Raw genomic sequence first — 18,811 nt, 5'->3', positions numbered from 1 at the left:
AAAAATAACAAACAACATACCAAGTCGTTTCCACTAGTGATAGCAAGAGCCAAGGGAGAGAATCCATTGCACATCAGACTTGAATTTGCTTTATGTTCCAGGAGCAGACGTACCACTTTGCATGCATTCTATAGTTTTGATAGATAAAAGCAGATAATGAGAGAACACGTTTTTAAGATAGAATCTAGAAATATGAAAAGGTTAGGTGTACTTCTTTGTTCAAAAACTAATGAAATACTTTACACGAAGAAAACATGTTAATTTTATCAAATTTTCATCATGTGTATTTAATTCGTAAATAAATTAGAAAAAATTAACATTCACAAAATAATATGATTTTAAATTTAAGGTTATTAATACAACGCACAGGGTAGAAAAATTCCTCAATAATATTACTTTGAATGGAAACATTGGAATTCAGAAAGGTGACTGTTTTAAAACCAATGTGACAGAAAATATAACAATAAAAATTAAAATTCCACACCTTATAGCTGTCATCACGCATGCATGCAATCTGCAAAGCTGTTCGACCTCCAAGAAGAGCCTTTGACTCTGGGGAAATGGCATCTTTTGACCACTCCTCCTCCTGATTGTGGAAAAGTGAAAGGAAAACAAAACAAATAAATAACAATAAAAGAAAACCCGATAAAAATCAAGTAAGTAGTAATAATAATAATAATAATAATAATAAATGGCATTTATATAGCGCTTTACCCCATTGTCACAGGCTCTAAGCGCTTTACAGTGATATAAAACAAAACATATTACAGTGAGACAAGTGTGAAGGAAACGTGATACGAATTCAATTTAACAACAACAAAATATGAAAATAATATTGCAACATTATGACGTAAAAAGATAAAACTTTAAGCGAGATTTGAACGTTGTTAATGAATCCGAGCATCTCACGTGTGACGGGAGAGAGTTCCAAAAATGGGGGCCGAAAATTGAAAAGACTGTTCACCTATTTTACGCAATGGCTTAGGTTTGACAAGGATTGATTGGTCATTGCTTGACCTCAAGTTTCTATTGGGGACATATATGTTTAGAAGGTCTTTAATATAGGAGGGACTGTTCGTGCTCAGGGATTTGTAGACAACAGTACAAATCTTATAGGCAACTCTTTTTTCAACAGGAAGCCAATGTAACTCACGGAGAAGAAGAGTTGCTGACGGTATTTTTTGTTATTGCGTACAATGAGCCTGGCTGCGTTATTTTGAGCAACCTGAAGTTTGCTAATTTTGTCTTTAGCTAAATTCGCCCAAAGGGAGTTACAATAGTCCAATTTAGATAAAACCTCGTAAGCCTCGCAGTCTGAATGACGCTTGCTGAGATTTGTGTGATTCAGTTACAGATTTTTTATTTTATTTTTTTAAAAAACCTTGATGAGTATAGCTGCTCTCTCCATTTTTTAAATGTATGAAATAAAACAAATCTTACGGCAAACTTTAAAAAAAGGAAACATATTGAATCATATATGTCACTCCATAGAGGTCCCAATAGCTCCGATGGTAGAACACACGTCTAATAGCTATCAAATCAACTCACCAACATTTTGTTGAGAAAAGAGTCATCTTCCAAAGCTCTTGCATCAGGATCTGCGAGAGCATCCAATAGTAGCTCAGTGATTTGAACCCCTTCTTCTCCTGGAATGGCACTTGCAATGTGGATGGGATACAAACCTCCTTTCTCCGGACTCAACTTGGCATTCGTGTTGGCTCCTTTCATCAACAACAGCTTCACCATTTCCACATCAGCAGACTTGATGGCAAAGAAGAGAACAGGCATTGGTACAGAAGAAGCATTTGGGTCAGCTCCTCTTTTTAATAGAAGGTCTAGAGTGTCTTTCATTCTTTCATGGCTGCAAAAATCAGTAATAAAGGTTTCAATCAAAAATAAAAAATAACAAAAAAGAAATAAATAAACAAAACAAAACAACAGCAACACAAAACAAAACAAAAACAAACCCCAAAACAAAACAACAACAAAAAAAAAACGAAAATAAAAAAAACCCAAAACAACCACAACAACAATAAATAAAATCAAACCTTCCATGAATTATTCCATTTGGAAATACTTTGAAAAAAAAAATCATAAATTAAAAGAACTACTGGACTGTTCTTCTTTAAATATATTAAGCTCTATCCCTCAACTTAAAAATAAGTCAAAATTATCTATATTCATTTTTGATCGATATATTGAATTCCAAAATACAGACATTAGAAGTGTGATTATATCTATGCTTGTTACGATTCATAAAATGTAGTGAGAAAATCTTTCTGAAGCCTTTAATAATGCTATGATGATAGACTTACTGTGACATCTGTATGGCGAGCTGTCTTGCTTTGCCCATTACCCCAACATCTGAGTTTTCTCTACTGACAACAAGCTCGTTATGACTGAGCTGTGTGGCACACCTTTCAACAAGCTGATCTGTGACTTCAATGTGATAATTTCTCAAGCTCTGATTTGATTCAAAATCTTCAGGACCTTCTCCATAGAGGTCGTCTTTACAACGCATCTCATTATCTTCTCCATAAGCAGAGTCCACGTCTTCCTCATCATAATTGTTAAAAACGCCATCATCACCCCTCTCATCTGGCCCTGAAGTCATTATTTTTACATCAGATTTTTGAGAGTTCATGGTAACTTGTCTGGATATTCCCCCTGTTTCTGATTTGATACGATTAATTTGGTTAAGACGACTGGCCCTTCGCTCTTTGTTATTTGCTAAAATACTTCTGAGATTTGGGTCTTGGTTAATCGCATCTTTATTCAGAAGTTCGGGTGGGACCTTCATGTAACGTTCTGCTATGTTGTAGAGAAATCCTTCGATAGGATAGTAAAAAATAGTCCCTGCTGAAAGTGCAGAGCAGCCCTCATCACTCAGTTTGTTGACATTGGCGCCGTGGTTGAGGAGAACATTAATCACATCAATGTGCCAGTTGACCTGTAGGCAGTAGATGGATCAATTGATTGGTGATAACTTTTAATTAGAGCAAATTTTCAACAAGATATTGTCCAGAATATATATTGTGTGAAAATAAAATAAATAAAAAAGAGATCAAATTACTAATAATCCTGCTGCATGTTTAACTATGCTTGTCACAGACAACAAAAATAATATCCTTATCTTGGAAAATAGGTTTAAAAAAAGAATAAATAATGTGAAAATAATTTTTTAAAAATCTCTCAAGACAAATATGTAAAATTACTCAATCAAATATTGGAAACAAACAAAACACAATTTTCAATAATGTTACAAAATTAGCAATAGTAGATCATATGAACAACTCTGAATCTGGAGAAAAAACCCACAAAATTGATCCCCCCAAAAAAATCTTGACACTTGTGTTATACTATTGGCACAAGTTTCAGATCTATGAATAATTTTGATGAAATATCCTTTTAAAAAATAACAAATGCAACTTACCACAGCTCCAATGAGGGCAGTGTGACCTTGTCGATCAGCTACATCAGGATGCACTTTACCCGAGTTAAGTAATGTTTCCACCTGCCCAGAATACCCACTTCCTGCAGCAATCAAGAGTTCTTCTGACTGTTTCTCTAATGGGCCTTTGTCTTTAAATTTCTTTCTATCCAAATTTATAATGGCATCGATGTCCAATTTGATTGCGCTTTTCCCTCCCGAATGTTTTAATGTGTGTTTTTGTAATGACACCATATTAGGCGAGGCATTCCATGCTTTCACTGATGAACTCTGGTTCTGGTTACTTTTTGGTGTCTTTTTGAAAAACTCATAGTCAAATGTCTGCCTATCAACTGCTAAACTCCTTGGGTCGAGTGCTTCGCTATAGAGTTCATTTACTCGCTGAGTGATGTTTGGAGTTGGGGCATAGTCTAGAGCTGAAGGAGGATTTAAAATGCCTTCAATTGGACCAAGGGACGAATTATCAGTGGAGAGATCAATGTATGTAACGTGTTCGTCAGCATTGTATTCAAACTGTGGATGTGCAGTGATAGAGAAAGCCCCGTCTATTTCTGAACATAATTTGATCAGCTTTTCTCCCTTCCACAAGCCGACATCTTGGCTTCCATCCTTGTATGTAACAACACCTGGCCCTTCTCTTTCATCTTCTTTGTAAAGCCCCTGAAAAAATGAAAAAGTTGAACAAATGATCAAAACCATTTTTTAAAGAGAAATTATACATAGAACAAAGCGGTGTTTTAATTCTTTCTTTACAGCAAGAATTTGTCTTGAAAAAGATTTTTTTATCAAATGCTGTCAGCTCTCAAAAAGTATTCAGAAATAAACAAATAAAAAGAAAGAGATAAAATCACACAACTTAACATGTAAATCAGACAGAACTTTGACAAAATCAGAATCAAAGTTAAAATTACATTTCTCAATCTGTCAAAAGTGGACACAAACAAATACTGACACTTTAGTACTCTGCACAGCCGTTTAAATAGGGCCCAAACTTTCAGTTTAGTTACTTCTTCCCTCACTGGCTACCGTCAAGTAATGTAAACAATCCACCGTCAACCACAGTGATAACACCTGTCAAGACGGGGTGCACTGGCAATAAATTATGTCTGCAGGTAAATCTCATCGCTTTGAATTTCTCTCAGGCAGAGAGTGGTAGAAATTTCATCAAAATACTCAATTTTCTCAGCCTATTGTGGACGCAGCATCTTTTTCATAATTTTCAAACATATATGGATACAAAGACCAGCTTTTCCTCTACAAGACGCAATTATTTTTGTTTACATCATTAAATGATAAGTTTGTGTTTTGCTCTTTTGAATAATCAGAGTTTTTTATGAAATAAATATTAAAATTATAAGTTTAAGAAATATTTAAAAATTCAAAATATCAAACCAACACTTTTTACCATCAAGGGTGAGGGATCAGAGAAAAGTAGATAAAATTATCTTTCATATGATATATACTTTATTATGTAGATTCAGGGATTTAAGAATAGACGGTGTGGAAAGGAATCTCAATAATTATTTTTGTTACCAACAAAGAGGAGAATATTTCATGATATTTTAGAAACCCAATAATAAAACTAGATAGTGATGATAAGAGACATTTATTTAATTTGATTTCATTGAATTTAAGCGGAAATTTTAGATATTTCTTAAATTTACTTATTTAAGTTCTGTTCAGGTCATGGAGAGACACATTGAAGACGGTCATCACACCAGTACTAATGAAATATGTCGAATTTGTTGTGAAAGAGTAAAGAGCCGTGCTGAGAGGATTAAAAGACTAGACGTTACCAACAATTGACTATAAATATAAATGAGAAATTCTGACATATTTAAATATTTCAATTTGCGAGAAATGTATCTCACTGGTACATAATTTAAAGAAATGCGATGCAGGTATTTGGTTCAATGAGAAAACTCTGAACAAGAAACAATACTTAATGAGGTGAATATGATCCTAATCTTTCACCAGTGATGTGCTATATGCAGTCTATATGGCACACAAATTAAAAGAGGTGCAAGTCAAGTACATAAAAAAGTAATGGGCATGGATATCTCAAAAATAAGGTTATGAAAATTATAAGAACTCTTTAGGATTTTCTTAGTGGTTTTGATTTTCTTTAAATGAGTGTCCTTATAGGGTATAACAATTTTTAATGGAATTCTTATAATTCGTTGATTCTGGGATAAATATAAATGAATCACATTTGACTGTGTTGCTGGTTTATTAAAAAATGTCAATTAAGACAATGCTGTGATTGGATTTCAGTTTTACCTTACTCAAAATCCTTACTTTTACGTACAGGTGAACTGATATCTCAAAAACGCCTCAATCTACTGGAAAAGAATTTATATGTCTACATTATACAGATATTCAACATCATTTCCATTACTTTTGTTTTAAAATCTTAAGTGTTGAACATGTTAAAATATTCTCTTAAAAATTTCAATTCACTTAAATTTATGTATCAACTTCATGGGTTATCCCTCTTGCTTTTTAACAACATCATAATAATGATTAAATAATCAATGAAAACTCTGTTAATAAACTGTTTGGTAGTATAAAAATATTTTTGCTACACTTAATAACGGCAATATTACATTAGTTTGAAATTCAGAAAAAAATCGATCAAAACGGCGAAAAAATTGTCTCCCTCTCTCAGTGTAAAGCTATGACTCATCATCACTAGACTGGCTAGATTTACCTGGCGAACTAAACTGAAAGCAATAAACGCCTGTGTCTGCATTATTCACAAATGGTGTAAACATGAAAGCATCGAAGGACAAATTAGTGTATAAGGCTTGCATAACAAATGAGTTTCTATTCAAGGATGAGTGGGGCAAAATAATGGGTCTCCTTGATGTCTCAACTCTTTTTAATGAAACAAACTCTCATAAAACTCAAGACATAAAAATGTTGATGTCACACCATTGTAATGGAGAGAATTATAAAATTTCGCCCTAATTAATATTACCATTTTTTTAATGAACAGTTGAAATATTTTGCCATAAAAGAAATGGTCTTTTCATTAAAAGGGTAAGAAAATTGATCAAAATATATGAAGTAGTGAATATCTGCTTCGCCCAGGGCAATTTTGTAAAATTCCATTGCTAGTTACTGTCAAGGTCAGTATAAATTTACACAAAAAAAGATTATTTAAAAAAAACCTGAAAAATATCTCCATTTGAAAATTTGAACGTCCCATAACCCTCTTTTTTGTCCATGTAGAAAGTGCCGGAATAAGAGGACCCTTCAGGCCAAGAGTAGGTACCACTCCCATGACGTCTGTCTTTGAAGAAAACTCCTGTGTATGTCTGAAAAGGAAAAGGGAAGAAAGTATTAAATCTAGACTAAGAGCCCCCCCCCCCCCTTTCACATAAAAGAAAGAAAGAAAACCGTGACTTTTTCATGAACAAAACGTTCTATTCAATCAATAATGAAAATAAAAATAATTCTGTTATGTTATGTAATGGTGTCCTGATTAAATAAGGTAATAATAAATGATTGATGATTTTTTTCAAGAAACTTGAAAACAGTCTCAAACTCAGAAGAATTTCAGGCAGCCATTTGACTATAAATTTATTTCCTAATGTCCGACAATTATTTCTTGTACTTTTGTTTAAAATGACGTACCTCACCATTCGACCATTTGATACTGCCATCTCCATGTCTTAAATCATTGACAAAGTTCCCAGAATAAGAACTCCCATCACTCCAAACTTGTAAGCCTGTGTCAACAAACGATGTCAAAGATGACGATGTTAAAAATAATAATGATAAAAACACATAAATAATAATAATGGTGATGACGATGATGATGATGATGATGATGATAATGATGACAATAATAATAATATAATAATATAATAATAATAATAATAATAATAATAATAATAATAATAATAATAATAATAATAATAATAATAATAATAATAATAATAATAATAATAATAATAATAATAACAACAACAACACCAAAAAGTATAATTTTGAGAATTAATGACGAAATGAAGAGTAAAAAAAAAAAAATTGATCTGATATGAATAACCTGGTAAATTTGATGATTTAACTCAAATTAATTTCATGTACCTTCTTAACTGTAATAATTATCAAAAACTCAAAATTATATTTGGAGTCATGTGCAACTCAACCAGTAAATAAGCACCTCACTCATAAATTATCAATCTGAGTTATGTCAGAATAAAATTTTTCTCGGATCTTCTTCTAACATATTTGATACAGTCCACTCCAGATAATCGCAACTCGGTTCATCGCCACTTTTGGTTAATCGCAACATTTCCCAAGAAACTGAATTAATTCTAAATAAAAGTCACTGGTTAATTGCAACAAACTTCGGTTAATCGCAACAAATTTTCACCCTCAAAAAGTGGCAATGTCAAGAAATCAATCAAACAAAATATCATGATTAAATTTCATCATGGATGATTTCATCAAATCGTGACAGGTTGAATAATCAAGAGTGATCGGGATTTAATGCTACAGGAGTGTGTCACCACTCTATTAGAGACAAACGGGGGCAGGGCTTTGCACTATGGGTTTGTGATGTCATCTTTGGCCATTAGATAGGAGGCGAGGGGGCTGGGCATAGTCTTGATAACAGGTAGACAATGACAGTTGTAAAGAGAGACTGAGCGATATCTTTTGTTTTGGGATTGACAACTGTGCATTGTGATAAACGAGTTTGGTGAGAGTTTATCATCTCTCCCCACAGCTTATCTCTTTGACTCTTACAAATGTTGAGAACAAAAGAGTGAAAGTTAATCCAAGCTGCTTTTGCTTGACAAAATCTATACAGGGATGCCATATGGTTTTTGTTTCAATCAATTAGCTCAGTCTATGTTGGAATAAGAACAATATTTACAACTGGCTTGAGTTTACCATATATGTGTAAAATGTTGCAATAGTGGACAGGAAACTCCACTTCGGTTAATTGCAACTTCAGTTAATTGCAAAATTTTCGCTGATCCCAAGGTGTTGCGATTATCCAGAGTGGACTGTACTATCAATGATAAGTATAACAGCCATCTATTTCATCTTTGTTAAAATACAGACATTAAAGGAGTAAATATCCATGTATTTTTAGACTCGTAAAATTATCACTGACCTTTTCCATGTCGCATGTTGTCCGAAAATTCCCCTTCATATTTAGCTCCATTTGGCCAAATAAATGTTCCTTGACCAATCTTCTTGTAGTCAACCAGCTTCCCTTCAAACTTAGCACCTGTTTTATATTTCACTTTTGTAAGGCTTGGATCTCCATCACCCATGAATGATGATGCCGTGTTTAATCTCTCCATAGCTTCGACCGCCATGAGGCTATCAAGAGCAGTTCTAGATTTTAAAATCTAAACTTATCCTATTGATAAACCTGTGGATTAAAATTTTAAAAAAAAGTTTTTGATCAAATGAGGCAAGTTCTGACTCACGTTAAAATCTGTTCACTTGTGGAGAATAACGAACGTCTTCGTTTTACTATGACAAGTGTAAACTTATAACAAAATAGAGATGTTGTGACTAACAACCACACACAAACACACGCAAATATTATCAACACACACATACTCTAACAAAAGATAGATAGGCATTTCATTTTACTCATCCATCATCTCATCACAATAAATCATTTTACAGTTTGACTTAGTGGAATGAAAGAACACATCATTATCATGTTTTGTCTCATAATACTGACTCATAACTAATCTGAATTAATAATTGCGGACCATTCACTATTCACTTTTCACGCCAAGGCCAAGAGAGTCATGCGATTTGGGCTTCATTGAAACCTGAGCTGCATCCCTGTTACTGTACTGTTCTATTGGTGAAAAATGGTTAAGATATATCAGGCTAGACTTACTTAGACTTAGACCTTTAAATTTTTATCAACTTTAACTTTAAACTTTAAAAGTAAAGTTTAAGTTTAATTAATTAACTTCAAAAAATCGCGCTATTGCTGCGTATCTAGTTCCATTGGAAAACACATCCACTTCATTACTACATGTACACATTCATACAAAACAGGCACTTTAACAATAGTTATCGTACCGATGCACCAACAAATTGTAAGCATTTGATATGAAGTAGGCTTGGTGTACACAAGGGTTCATAATAAACTATGCCGACATTTTGATTATCCTAGCAACAACGCTAACGGAAGTTGAGAATTTCAACTCTAACGACAAGTCGGTTCTATTAATAAAAAAAGATGCATCGCTATTTTCCTCGTTTTTTTTTAAAACAAAATATTTGATAATATAATTTTAAAAAAAGGAAAGTTCTTGCGGTTGCCCTCCCTAAAATAATTACCGGCAATTCGCGAATGAACGTAATTGGTAAGAGTCCTCTGTATATATATCTGTAAATCATGTTTTTTCGTCATCTCAATAAGATTATCGTCACACTTCATAATGCCCTTTCATTCTTACCTACTCGTAAACGTAAAAGAGTATACCCTTCCCCTGCTCAAACCTCAAGCCAAAAGTTCTTCCTCGGCCGATTTCAACTTCAGTATTTTGTCACTTTTGTCAGTTGTAGATGTAATAAAGTGAAAAGGTTAAAAAAAAAATTAATTAAAGTCATACCCGGTCGTAAAAAAGAATGACTCACTTCAATAACGTAAAGATAGAATCGCTCTTTTACAGCCTTAATGAGCTGAAACATGGTAAACGGTCGTCTCTTCCCCCTCTCTCTCTCTCTCTCTCTCTCTCTCTCTCTCTCTCTCTCTCTCTCTCTCTCTCTCTCTCTCTCTCTCTCTCTCCACCCCCCTCCCTCGCTCTTCTCTCTCTCTCTCTCTCTCCTCTCTCTTCTCTCTCTCTCTCTCTGTCGCACTTTATACCCTTTTCCAAATGCACTTTGTCCGTGCTTCCTAATTTAACCACCTGTTACTGTTATATAATTTTAAGGGAGACCTTCCATAAGCTACTACATCCCAAGTATTCTTGTTCTAGTAGGGGTTTGGGAGGGGGGGGGTGTTTAAGCCCCCCCCCCCCCCTCCCAAACCCCCTACTAGAAGTTCTAGTGTAGGGGTTTGGGAGGGGGGGAGACTTTAAAAAAAAAAGTTTCCCCCCTCCCAAACCCCCTACTAGAACAAGAATACTTGGGATGTAGTAGCTTATGGAAGGTCTCCCAATTTTAAGTTTTTGAGAAGAAAAAAAAAGTTTCATATTAACCTTTTTTTTTCAGAAAAGTTATGTTTAGTGCAGAAACTGCAGGAACAAAAATGCCAAAGGCAATCACTTGAACACGATTTGGAGCAAGGTAAATGATGACAAACTGATCAATTGCATTAATAAGATAAGATAAGATAGAACGTTATTGATCCAATATGTAAATTATAATTTAGTGTCACATCGACGTATATAAATTTTCCACATTCTGAATATGCATTATTTCATTCAAATATACAAATGAAGAACCTAAACCAAAAAAATTCTAAGATAATACATTTGTAAGTAAATACATTTCTCACAGTATTGATTAAAGAATCTAATTTGTTTCATTTATTATTGCTAATTAAGTCTAAACTTTCTTTGGATAAATTGATCTCAAGCAAGGAAAGTAAAAATATACATCATTTCATATCTGTCTGGTCCTGAACATCACACCTTCAGCTAAGAAGCTGTGTAGTACGAATATCACTCCACCAGAAAAAGGGCATAAAGGCAGATTCATTTGAATTTCTCATCTTAAATCATTCAGACCTTGATTTTACAACATATAGAGTTACTCTACCGTCACCCTAAGGCTTATGACGGATGTCAACACAAAAAATGCTCTCCTACATCGAAAATAATATACCAATGTTGCAAAATAATGACGTCATTTGTACTAGAGGAAACTCACGAGAGACCAGTTTGCCAGCTTGTACAATCAAAAAATTTCTTATATTGAATTGACATCAATAATCATCCAATGAAGAAACACATAGAAGAATGGTCCTTTAATTTAAAATTGTAAAATTATTTTTAAAAATGTCATATTGCTTGAAATTTAAAAAAAAAGTTTTATCAATTGTTTTCAGTTAGTTCAAAGTACAGCCAGCTACAAGAAAAACACAGAAGATTTTCAGGTAAACGGTATAACCTTTTTCAAAGATTAGATACATGAGTAATGCTTATTTTCCTTCTTACTTCCATCCTTCCCACTCTCTCTGTCTCTCTATCTCTCTTTTCTCTCTCTCTCTCTCTCTCTCTCTCTCTCTCTCTCTCTCTCTCTCTCTCTCTCTCTCTCTCTCCTTGAACAAAGAGTATATCAACACATCATTGTATTGACTTCTACCATACCTTATAGATTCTACCTTTTTTTCAACTTAAAAAAATTGTATGAATTGTGTTATCAATACGAACTACACCAACAACATAAAAGGAATAAGTGATCTCATTACATCACTGGCAATGATGTCGTAATGGATAAGAGCACACACAAAATATGCCAGAGTAAGATATAGATTCAAAGGTCGTGGGTTCAAACCCTCGTGTTGGGAAAACAAAAATAAGAGTAGGAGGGGACCTAGTCATGGTCCAGACCTTTTAGAGTGAAAAAAGTTAAGGACCGAAACAATTTTTTGAGGAGAGCTTTTTCTCTGAAAACTTTCTGCTTTAGCTCCACTTGAGTTTCTTTGTTACTATTTCTGTAACGATTTGATGAAACTCAATTTTTTCTCTCTCTTTCTACACTTTCATCCCTTTTTAGATCTTTTGAACATGTATGAATTCTTTTTCTTTTACATTTGTGACTGATTGTCTCAAACCTGTATTATTTCGGGTCAACCAGATGTCAAAAAATGATTTTAATGTAAAAATGACGATAAATGGGAAGTTTTCTGGGGATTTACTTTGAAAAACTAAATCTTTTGCTCTCAAAAAAACTTTTAGTATAACCTAAGTCTCATATTTTTGGCTATATTTCAAATTATTACTTTAAAATCAACCCGACATAATACCATTTAGACTAAAGGGGTTATGTATATATACCCGGGATACCCTTTGCTAAAATAAATAAAGCCTGAAAATTTTTCTTGTATAGACAGAGCATAATGAAAATATTCCGTTCAAATCTTCTCTTCATCAAATGGTATCGACTGTATATCATAGAAAAGGATACATATATCAATATAGCTTCTTCTAAACCATAGCCTTTAAACAACCAATACTTTCATCTTTGAAAAAAAACAAAACAAAAGCTCACCAAAACGACCAAGATCAGCTGGAAGATTTTAAAAAAATCCAGTCAGCCAGTAAAACGACATCCCTAATATATATATATACTGTTATACTAACATTTCACAATATGAATTAACTTTTGATTCATTCCACTTTCATTATCCATCAGAAACTGTTGCCATCGCTCAACAAAAAGTAAATGAGGTTCTAAACTCAAATCAGACGTAAGTTTAGGAGGTCAAATATGTATGAAATCTTGATGTTAATTTTTTTTTTGTCTTTGATAGAATAGATAACAATAGAATTAAGATTGTGTAATATACTTTATTATTTCCTTTACATGTAACTTTGTCACCTCTATCATATCTCCATGTCATAAAGAGAGTATTGAAAGTGTATACACTCCATCTTGCCTTTAATCTTCTCTCTCTCCAATTGTCTTGTTCAGCATGCTGGGGGAACCTGCAGATTTGGTCTATTTTCTTGCTGTACTATAATGCCAAGCAATGAAAAAGTGTGTATAATCTTTATCTTAAACCAGTGCCTGCTCCATAATTTCTCAAAATGCCAGGACACAACAATCTTCATGTTTTTATTCCAACAAAGATAATTTAAATTGTTCATACTCTGTGCTTTTATCAACCAACTGTTAAAAAGTCTTAATTTTTCAATTTATTGGAACAAAGCTGTGATCATTACCTAGTTTTCAACCCATCCCTCTTCCCAGTTTTCTTTAGATGATTTAGATTTCCTCTTTTAGATGTACTTTTTAAAATTCTCATTTTAGAATTGAAGAAAAGATCGGCAGTAACAAACCTGGCAGGAATTGTATACAGAGAGCCATAGATGAAGAGAAAGTTTTCCGAAAAGACTCACTGTACGTTGGATTTTCTTTTCTTTTCTTTTTTTTTAAATTATGTAAAAACATAACAACAATAATAATTCGTACCCAGTAGAATAAACAAAAAATTGAAATGATCAATTTTAAGTGTTTGAAGAAATTACATCCATATATGACAAGTTTTTTTTTTTTATTCCTTTGATCTGTCGATATAAAAAAATTAGAATATAATAATAATAATTTTGAGACACATGACAAACAGCAATCCTGTCATTAACTTGTCAAATTTTGAGGTGGTTTTTATGGAGATAGCGAGAGTTATGACATTATTCTTTTTGATTGTTTTACTCTAATGTAAACTAGAAAAAAGCCAAAAATTCTTCTCGATGAATTTAATTTTGTGTAAAATGCCAGGTCAGTTTCTATCATCTCTTTGGGTTCTGCAGCCGCCTGGTTGGCTGGTTCCCTTTTGTATATAAAAGGGAATAAATTTTACTATTTAAATTCTCACAAATAACTTCCAGTCATTTATCAGAATGTACATTTGAAAATTTGTTTGTGTTTTTCGGTGATCGTTTAAAAAATTTAAACTATGAATTGGCTTCCTTTTTTTTTGTTTTGAATTGATACTGTAACCAATGTAAAGCTTATGGCTGTTATATAAAATGATGGTGGTAAAGTAGTCGTTTTGTGTTAATAGGCAAAGATGCAGTGGATGCTTGTATTTTAATGTGTATGAGGAAAACAAATAAATTAAGAAAAACATTAACATATCTTCAAGATTATCTTTCTAAATTGCTTTCTTTACTCTCCAGCTTTGAGTTTGAATCCTGTTTGTCCACAGTTGCATCTTCACTTTTCACTGCAAAAGATTTTTATGTGAGTAGATGAGCTCTTTATATCTATGCCGATTACTTACCTAATTTCTCAGATTAAACCAATACTGGAATGTGAAATGTCGAGATCCACACCATAAAAACCAAACAAAAAAAATATGAAATGAAAAGTACAGAAGTATGCAATAAGATATGTCAGTCTGGCTGAGAAAACCTGGGAAGATGCGGCAAGCTTCGATTCAAGATATGAGCCAAAATTGAAGATTAAGTGTTTCCCATAGTAATTTATTTTATTCAGAAAAAAAATTCATAACCTGGATTCCAATAGACATAAAAAGAAAATTTAAAGTGGTAAATGATCAGAAAGATATGGTCTACACCACTGCATACATAACTCAATTAATAAAATTTGCACATCTTTCCGGGTTTTCTCAGCCAGTCACACCAGTATTAAAAGTGAATTTTTATAATGTTTGAAAATTCACAACCATATTTTTTTTCCTTGGAGGAGAAATGATTAATTACATTTTTACTGATATTTCTACCAGAAAAAGAAAACTTTGGAAAACGAAATCCTTATGACAGAGTCTCAGTGTAAGGACTTAGAGAATAAGAGTAAGTTGCAAACCCTAACATAGCTATAAAGTGATTTTTTATTCAAGAATATATTTTGTAGACAAGGAACTTTGTCAAAAAATATATATTATTACATCCCTATTTTTTTTTGTCTATAATTTTGTTTGTGGCATAAGCATGTATTAAAAATCCAATAAGCGGGTGGTTGGATGGGAGCATCACCCTTGAATCATATACCTATGATGTTCGCATGGGTGTACGATCCAATAGTGATGTCGTTTCTTCTTCTCTTTACTAGCCTATCCTGCTTCTTTGGTTTGTGATTGTATTTTTGACAGGGGATATTTTTTTTTCTGTAAATCTTCTGCCTGTTTGTTCTTGGTTATTTATAATTTAGCTTATGATATCTTTAGGTTATGATTTTGATTTACATTTGTACTATTTTTGTTGGATTGCTTGTTTTTTTTGTTTCAGCGGTCTCTCATATAACCTCAATTGTGTTGGAAGAGACCTAAAGCAACAAAAAAAAAAAAAAGAATTCAATAATGCACGATCATGAGTCATCAGTCGTGAATTTATGATCAACGATCAAATTAATGATGTAATTTGTAATTACATAACTAGAGAGAGAGAGAGAGAGAGACGTGGGTAAAACTCCTGCTCCGCGACCCATGCTCATGAATTCAAATTGAAAAAGATGCAGACGATAGCAGAAATATTCTAGTTGACATTTTCAATTCGATTTAATTATTTTGCCTTCATTCTTATTAATTTTAATGAATTCCTTGTTTTATGAAATGTTTTAGGTGAGAAGGGGTGTAATAATAAGATTAAATCATGTTTATGTGCGGCGATGTGGTCTTGTGGTACTTAACACATTAAGTATTGCTGTTGTCCAGGGACCCCTTGTAAACCATTTTGAGCACATTTACTGGATATTGCGCTTTATAAATGCGCTCAAGTTTTTATTGAGTTATAAATACTTGTTTCAATTTAAGATTTTCACTCGATAAGCTTGTGAAATTCTTAAATTAAAACTTCTGCTTGTAACCCAAAATTTTATTCTATAGATGTAATAAATCTATACAGTAGACTTTGGAAGATTTTATGCAATTTAAATGTGTTTGTCAGGGATGCCCTTTTTCCTGCAAAAGCCAGAAAATATTGGCTTTTTGAAATTTACCTGCTGACCTTGTTTGGTATTGATGAGTTGATTATTTTGTTTTAAAGATGAAAGCATTGGTTGTTGACAGGCAACAGTTAAGGGGCAGCTAGATGGATATGTATCCTTTTCTAAGATTTAAGGGTAATACCATTTGATAAAGAGAGGCTTTGCTCGAAATATTTTGATATGCTTTTTACGAGAGAAAATTTCAGCTTTTAAAAAATTTTAGCAAATGGCATCCCTGGTTTGTCTCCAGTCTTTAGAAAAGATGGATTATCATTTTGTGACAGATATTTTTCCATGTATCTCGTCTATCTGTTATTATTATATAATTAAATAACATGAAACTATTTCATTAAATAACCAAAGTAATATACTATTTTTCCCATTTCAACCAATAAAAGTAAAAGATTACGCCCTCCCGCGTCGTTTAGGCATTTCATGAAGGAATATAGATAATCCATCAATCAATTGTCTGATGTCAACAGGAATCACCCATGTTGTCCAAAGTGAGCTAAATTGGGGGTTGATAATCTTGCCCAAGAAGAAAAAAAATGACATTGCCTGAAGCAGGGCTTGAGCCCAGGACCTTAGAGATCACAATCCATTGCCTTAACCACTCCGCCCCCTCCCCTTCTTTATTATCTATGTCAGTAATAATACAGTAAAATTACTTTAAACCGAAAGCAGCTAAACCGAAAAATACCTTAAACCGCAAAGAATTTAATAAATTGTACTAGTTTCTTCATTATTTTTGTACTAATTCTTACGATGAACCGAAATTACTTCTAAGCAGGACTTTCTTTAAACCGAAACAACTTGAGAGCGCCTTCCCCATTTTTTCTCTCCCTCCTAATAACTATATTTACAAAATTCAATCACTCACTGAGCTTAAGCACCGCATAATCACACAAATGGAAAAAGAAGCGGGGATGGAGTGCGAATGATGGAAAGGGGTGTGGGAGTGATAGCAAATTTCAAATCACATAGGACTTGGGTTGACCAACTAAACCATAGACATGGAAATGCAAGACACGTTATGGCGAAAATGAGGAATAAGGGGGAGGGGGGGAGGCGGTTAGAAAGGAGGGGGGGGAGAATTCATGAATGCAATTATGCCTTTGTTAAGTGGTGTGGGGGGGGGGGGGGGGGGGGGGGTCTATGTAATTAGGCCTTTGAACCTAATGGCTTTTCAACAAAAGAGAGATGTGTAGTAGACAGCTTAGCATTGACACGCCTTGTCGTTTCCATTTCACTTGACCTCTGAGTAGCTGTGCATCATTCATTATCAATTATCGCACAAGAACTTTCGATCTTATTTTAGCTTTGCATTTTACTAAAAGATGTCTAAAAGAAAGCACTGTGCTTACATGTTTGAGTTTAAAATCAAAATACTATGTGAAGTCGATGAAAAAAATGGTGATCAAGATGGAGATATGTAAAAAACACGGCATCCCAAACTCAACTCTTTCAACAATTTTGAATTGAAAACGAAAACCCCCAAAGATATTTTTAAAACACACACACACACACACACAAAAAAAAGAAAATAAAATTTAAAAATAAATAAATATTTTAATGGTTACGAAGACGGCATTTATTCAACAACTCCATTTAACGAGAAACCCATGATACTATTAAATGAGCAAATTCCTTAAAATAGTTACTACCCTTGAAAAACATTGCAAAACGGGAACCTGCTTTAAACCAAAATGTCTTTAAACCGAAATGGTTTAGAAGGACCCCAAAATTTCGGTTTAAATAAATTCTACTGTATATCATAGCCCTGATTTACCAATCATTCTGCATTTAGATTTTTATTTTTATTTACTCATTAGAGAATGACTTTCTGAAAGCAAAACAATCCTTGACCTTGAGATTAACCAAGCTGATAACAGATGAGAATTTCTGTCAACCTGATCTTGAAATGGAACAGATGATGAAAGCTGTTATATGGTGGGTTAAAGTGATACCAAGTTTTTAGAAGCTGTGGACTGTAAAAAGTAATAAACAAAAATAACAGCTTAAAACAAAATAACAAAATACTAAACACATAACTTTTTGGGCTCAAAACCCTTATTTATCCAACAACTAAAAACAATAAAAACATAAAATACATAATTTAAAAAACCAATAGACTGGAGGTCTGAGGTTTGATCCCCAGTCGAGGAAGACAGTTTTTTTGGGATGTTATTATTTGTTGTGTTTTTCCTTCTTGCTTTCTCTGGTACTGATTCATTCACATTTTTTCCAGAGATCTTTAAATTTAGGCAACATTATGTTTTGTATCAACATGAAGCTGGTGTACAAAATATTATTGTATCATCATGCTTACATTGGAATTCCTTAACTACTGTGATGTGGCTTTGTTACATTGATAGTTTGAGAAAAATGTTGTCATTGTTCTCTTTTTTTTCCACAGTGCTTTAGAAAAAGATAAACTGGAAATGCACGACTACCTCCTCAGACTCAAAGCTGAGTTGCAAAGTGTTCACGATGCTCTGAAAAATGCACAAACTTCAGTGAAATTTTAGAACCAGTGTTTAAAAAAAAATTTGTTTTGATTTTTTGTTTGTTTTAAACAACAATTTGTTTTCAAAAGTTCAATGTTTATGCTAAATTAAATATTGATGATGAATAATTCTCTCTATCTCAACGTCCATGTTTATACTTTGTTGTCATAATAGGCTTGATTTTCTTTGCATTTCTTTTATTTTTCCTCTTAACCTCAACATTTTGATTCCTGAAAAGTTTTAC

The 18,811-nt window shown here is 33.2% G+C and overlaps 2 protein-coding genes across 13 annotated transcripts in view; one reads left to right on the top strand and one right to left on the bottom strand.

The window, feature by feature from the left end:
• LOC144980516 (ankyrin repeat and MYND domain-containing protein 1-like) overlaps positions 1–9,643 on the bottom strand; it is a 31,630-nt gene extending 21,987 nt beyond the window's left edge. For 6 of the 12 annotated variants that reach the window (XM_078928163.1, XM_078928160.1, XM_078928158.1 and 3 more), the window contains exons 1-9: positions 9,521–9,624; positions 8,583–8,846; positions 7,091–7,185; positions 6,625–6,771; positions 3,434–4,111; positions 2,316–2,950; positions 1,549–1,861; positions 485–586; positions 21–128 (exon numbers count right to left, since the gene is read on the bottom strand). In XM_078928163.1, the coding sequence (XP_078784289.1) occupies positions 21–128; positions 485–586; positions 1,549–1,861; positions 2,316–2,950; positions 3,434–4,111; positions 6,625–6,771; positions 7,091–7,185; positions 8,583–8,790 (2,286 nt within the window). In that variant the 5' untranslated portion in view covers positions 8,791–8,846; positions 9,521–9,624. Of the gene's footprint in view, positions 1–20; positions 129–484; positions 587–1,548; positions 1,862–2,315; positions 2,951–3,433; positions 4,112–6,624; positions 6,772–7,090; positions 7,186–8,582; positions 8,967–9,520 lie in introns of those variants that run through there. The other 6 variants (XM_078928162.1, XM_078928159.1, XM_078928165.1 and 3 more) reach the window with 3 other exon arrangements.
• A 239-nt stretch (positions 9,644–9,882) lies between these two features.
• On the top strand, positions 9,883–18,697 carry LOC144980570 (uncharacterized). Its single transcript, XM_078928246.1, has 9 exons — positions 9,883–9,982; positions 10,658–10,732; positions 11,496–11,543; positions 12,806–12,860; positions 13,424–13,513; positions 14,293–14,356; positions 14,862–14,928; positions 17,893–18,010; positions 18,477–18,697. Exons 1-9 carry the CDS (start codon positions 9,883–9,885, stop codon positions 18,586–18,588), a joined length of 729 nt encoding a protein of 242 aa, XP_078784372.1. The 3' UTR covers positions 18,589–18,697.
• The last annotated feature ends 114 nt before the right edge of the window (positions 18,698–18,811 follow it).

This window comes from Berghia stephanieae, chromosome 10, assembly GCF_034508935.2.
Source record: "Berghia stephanieae isolate SIO BIC M18660-M18661 chromosome 10, UCSD_Bste_1.3, whole genome shotgun sequence".
Classification (NCBI taxonomy): Eukaryota; Metazoa; Mollusca; class Gastropoda; order Nudibranchia; family Aeolidiidae; genus Berghia; species Berghia stephanieae.
This window is presented reverse-complemented; position numbering and strand designations above follow the sequence as displayed.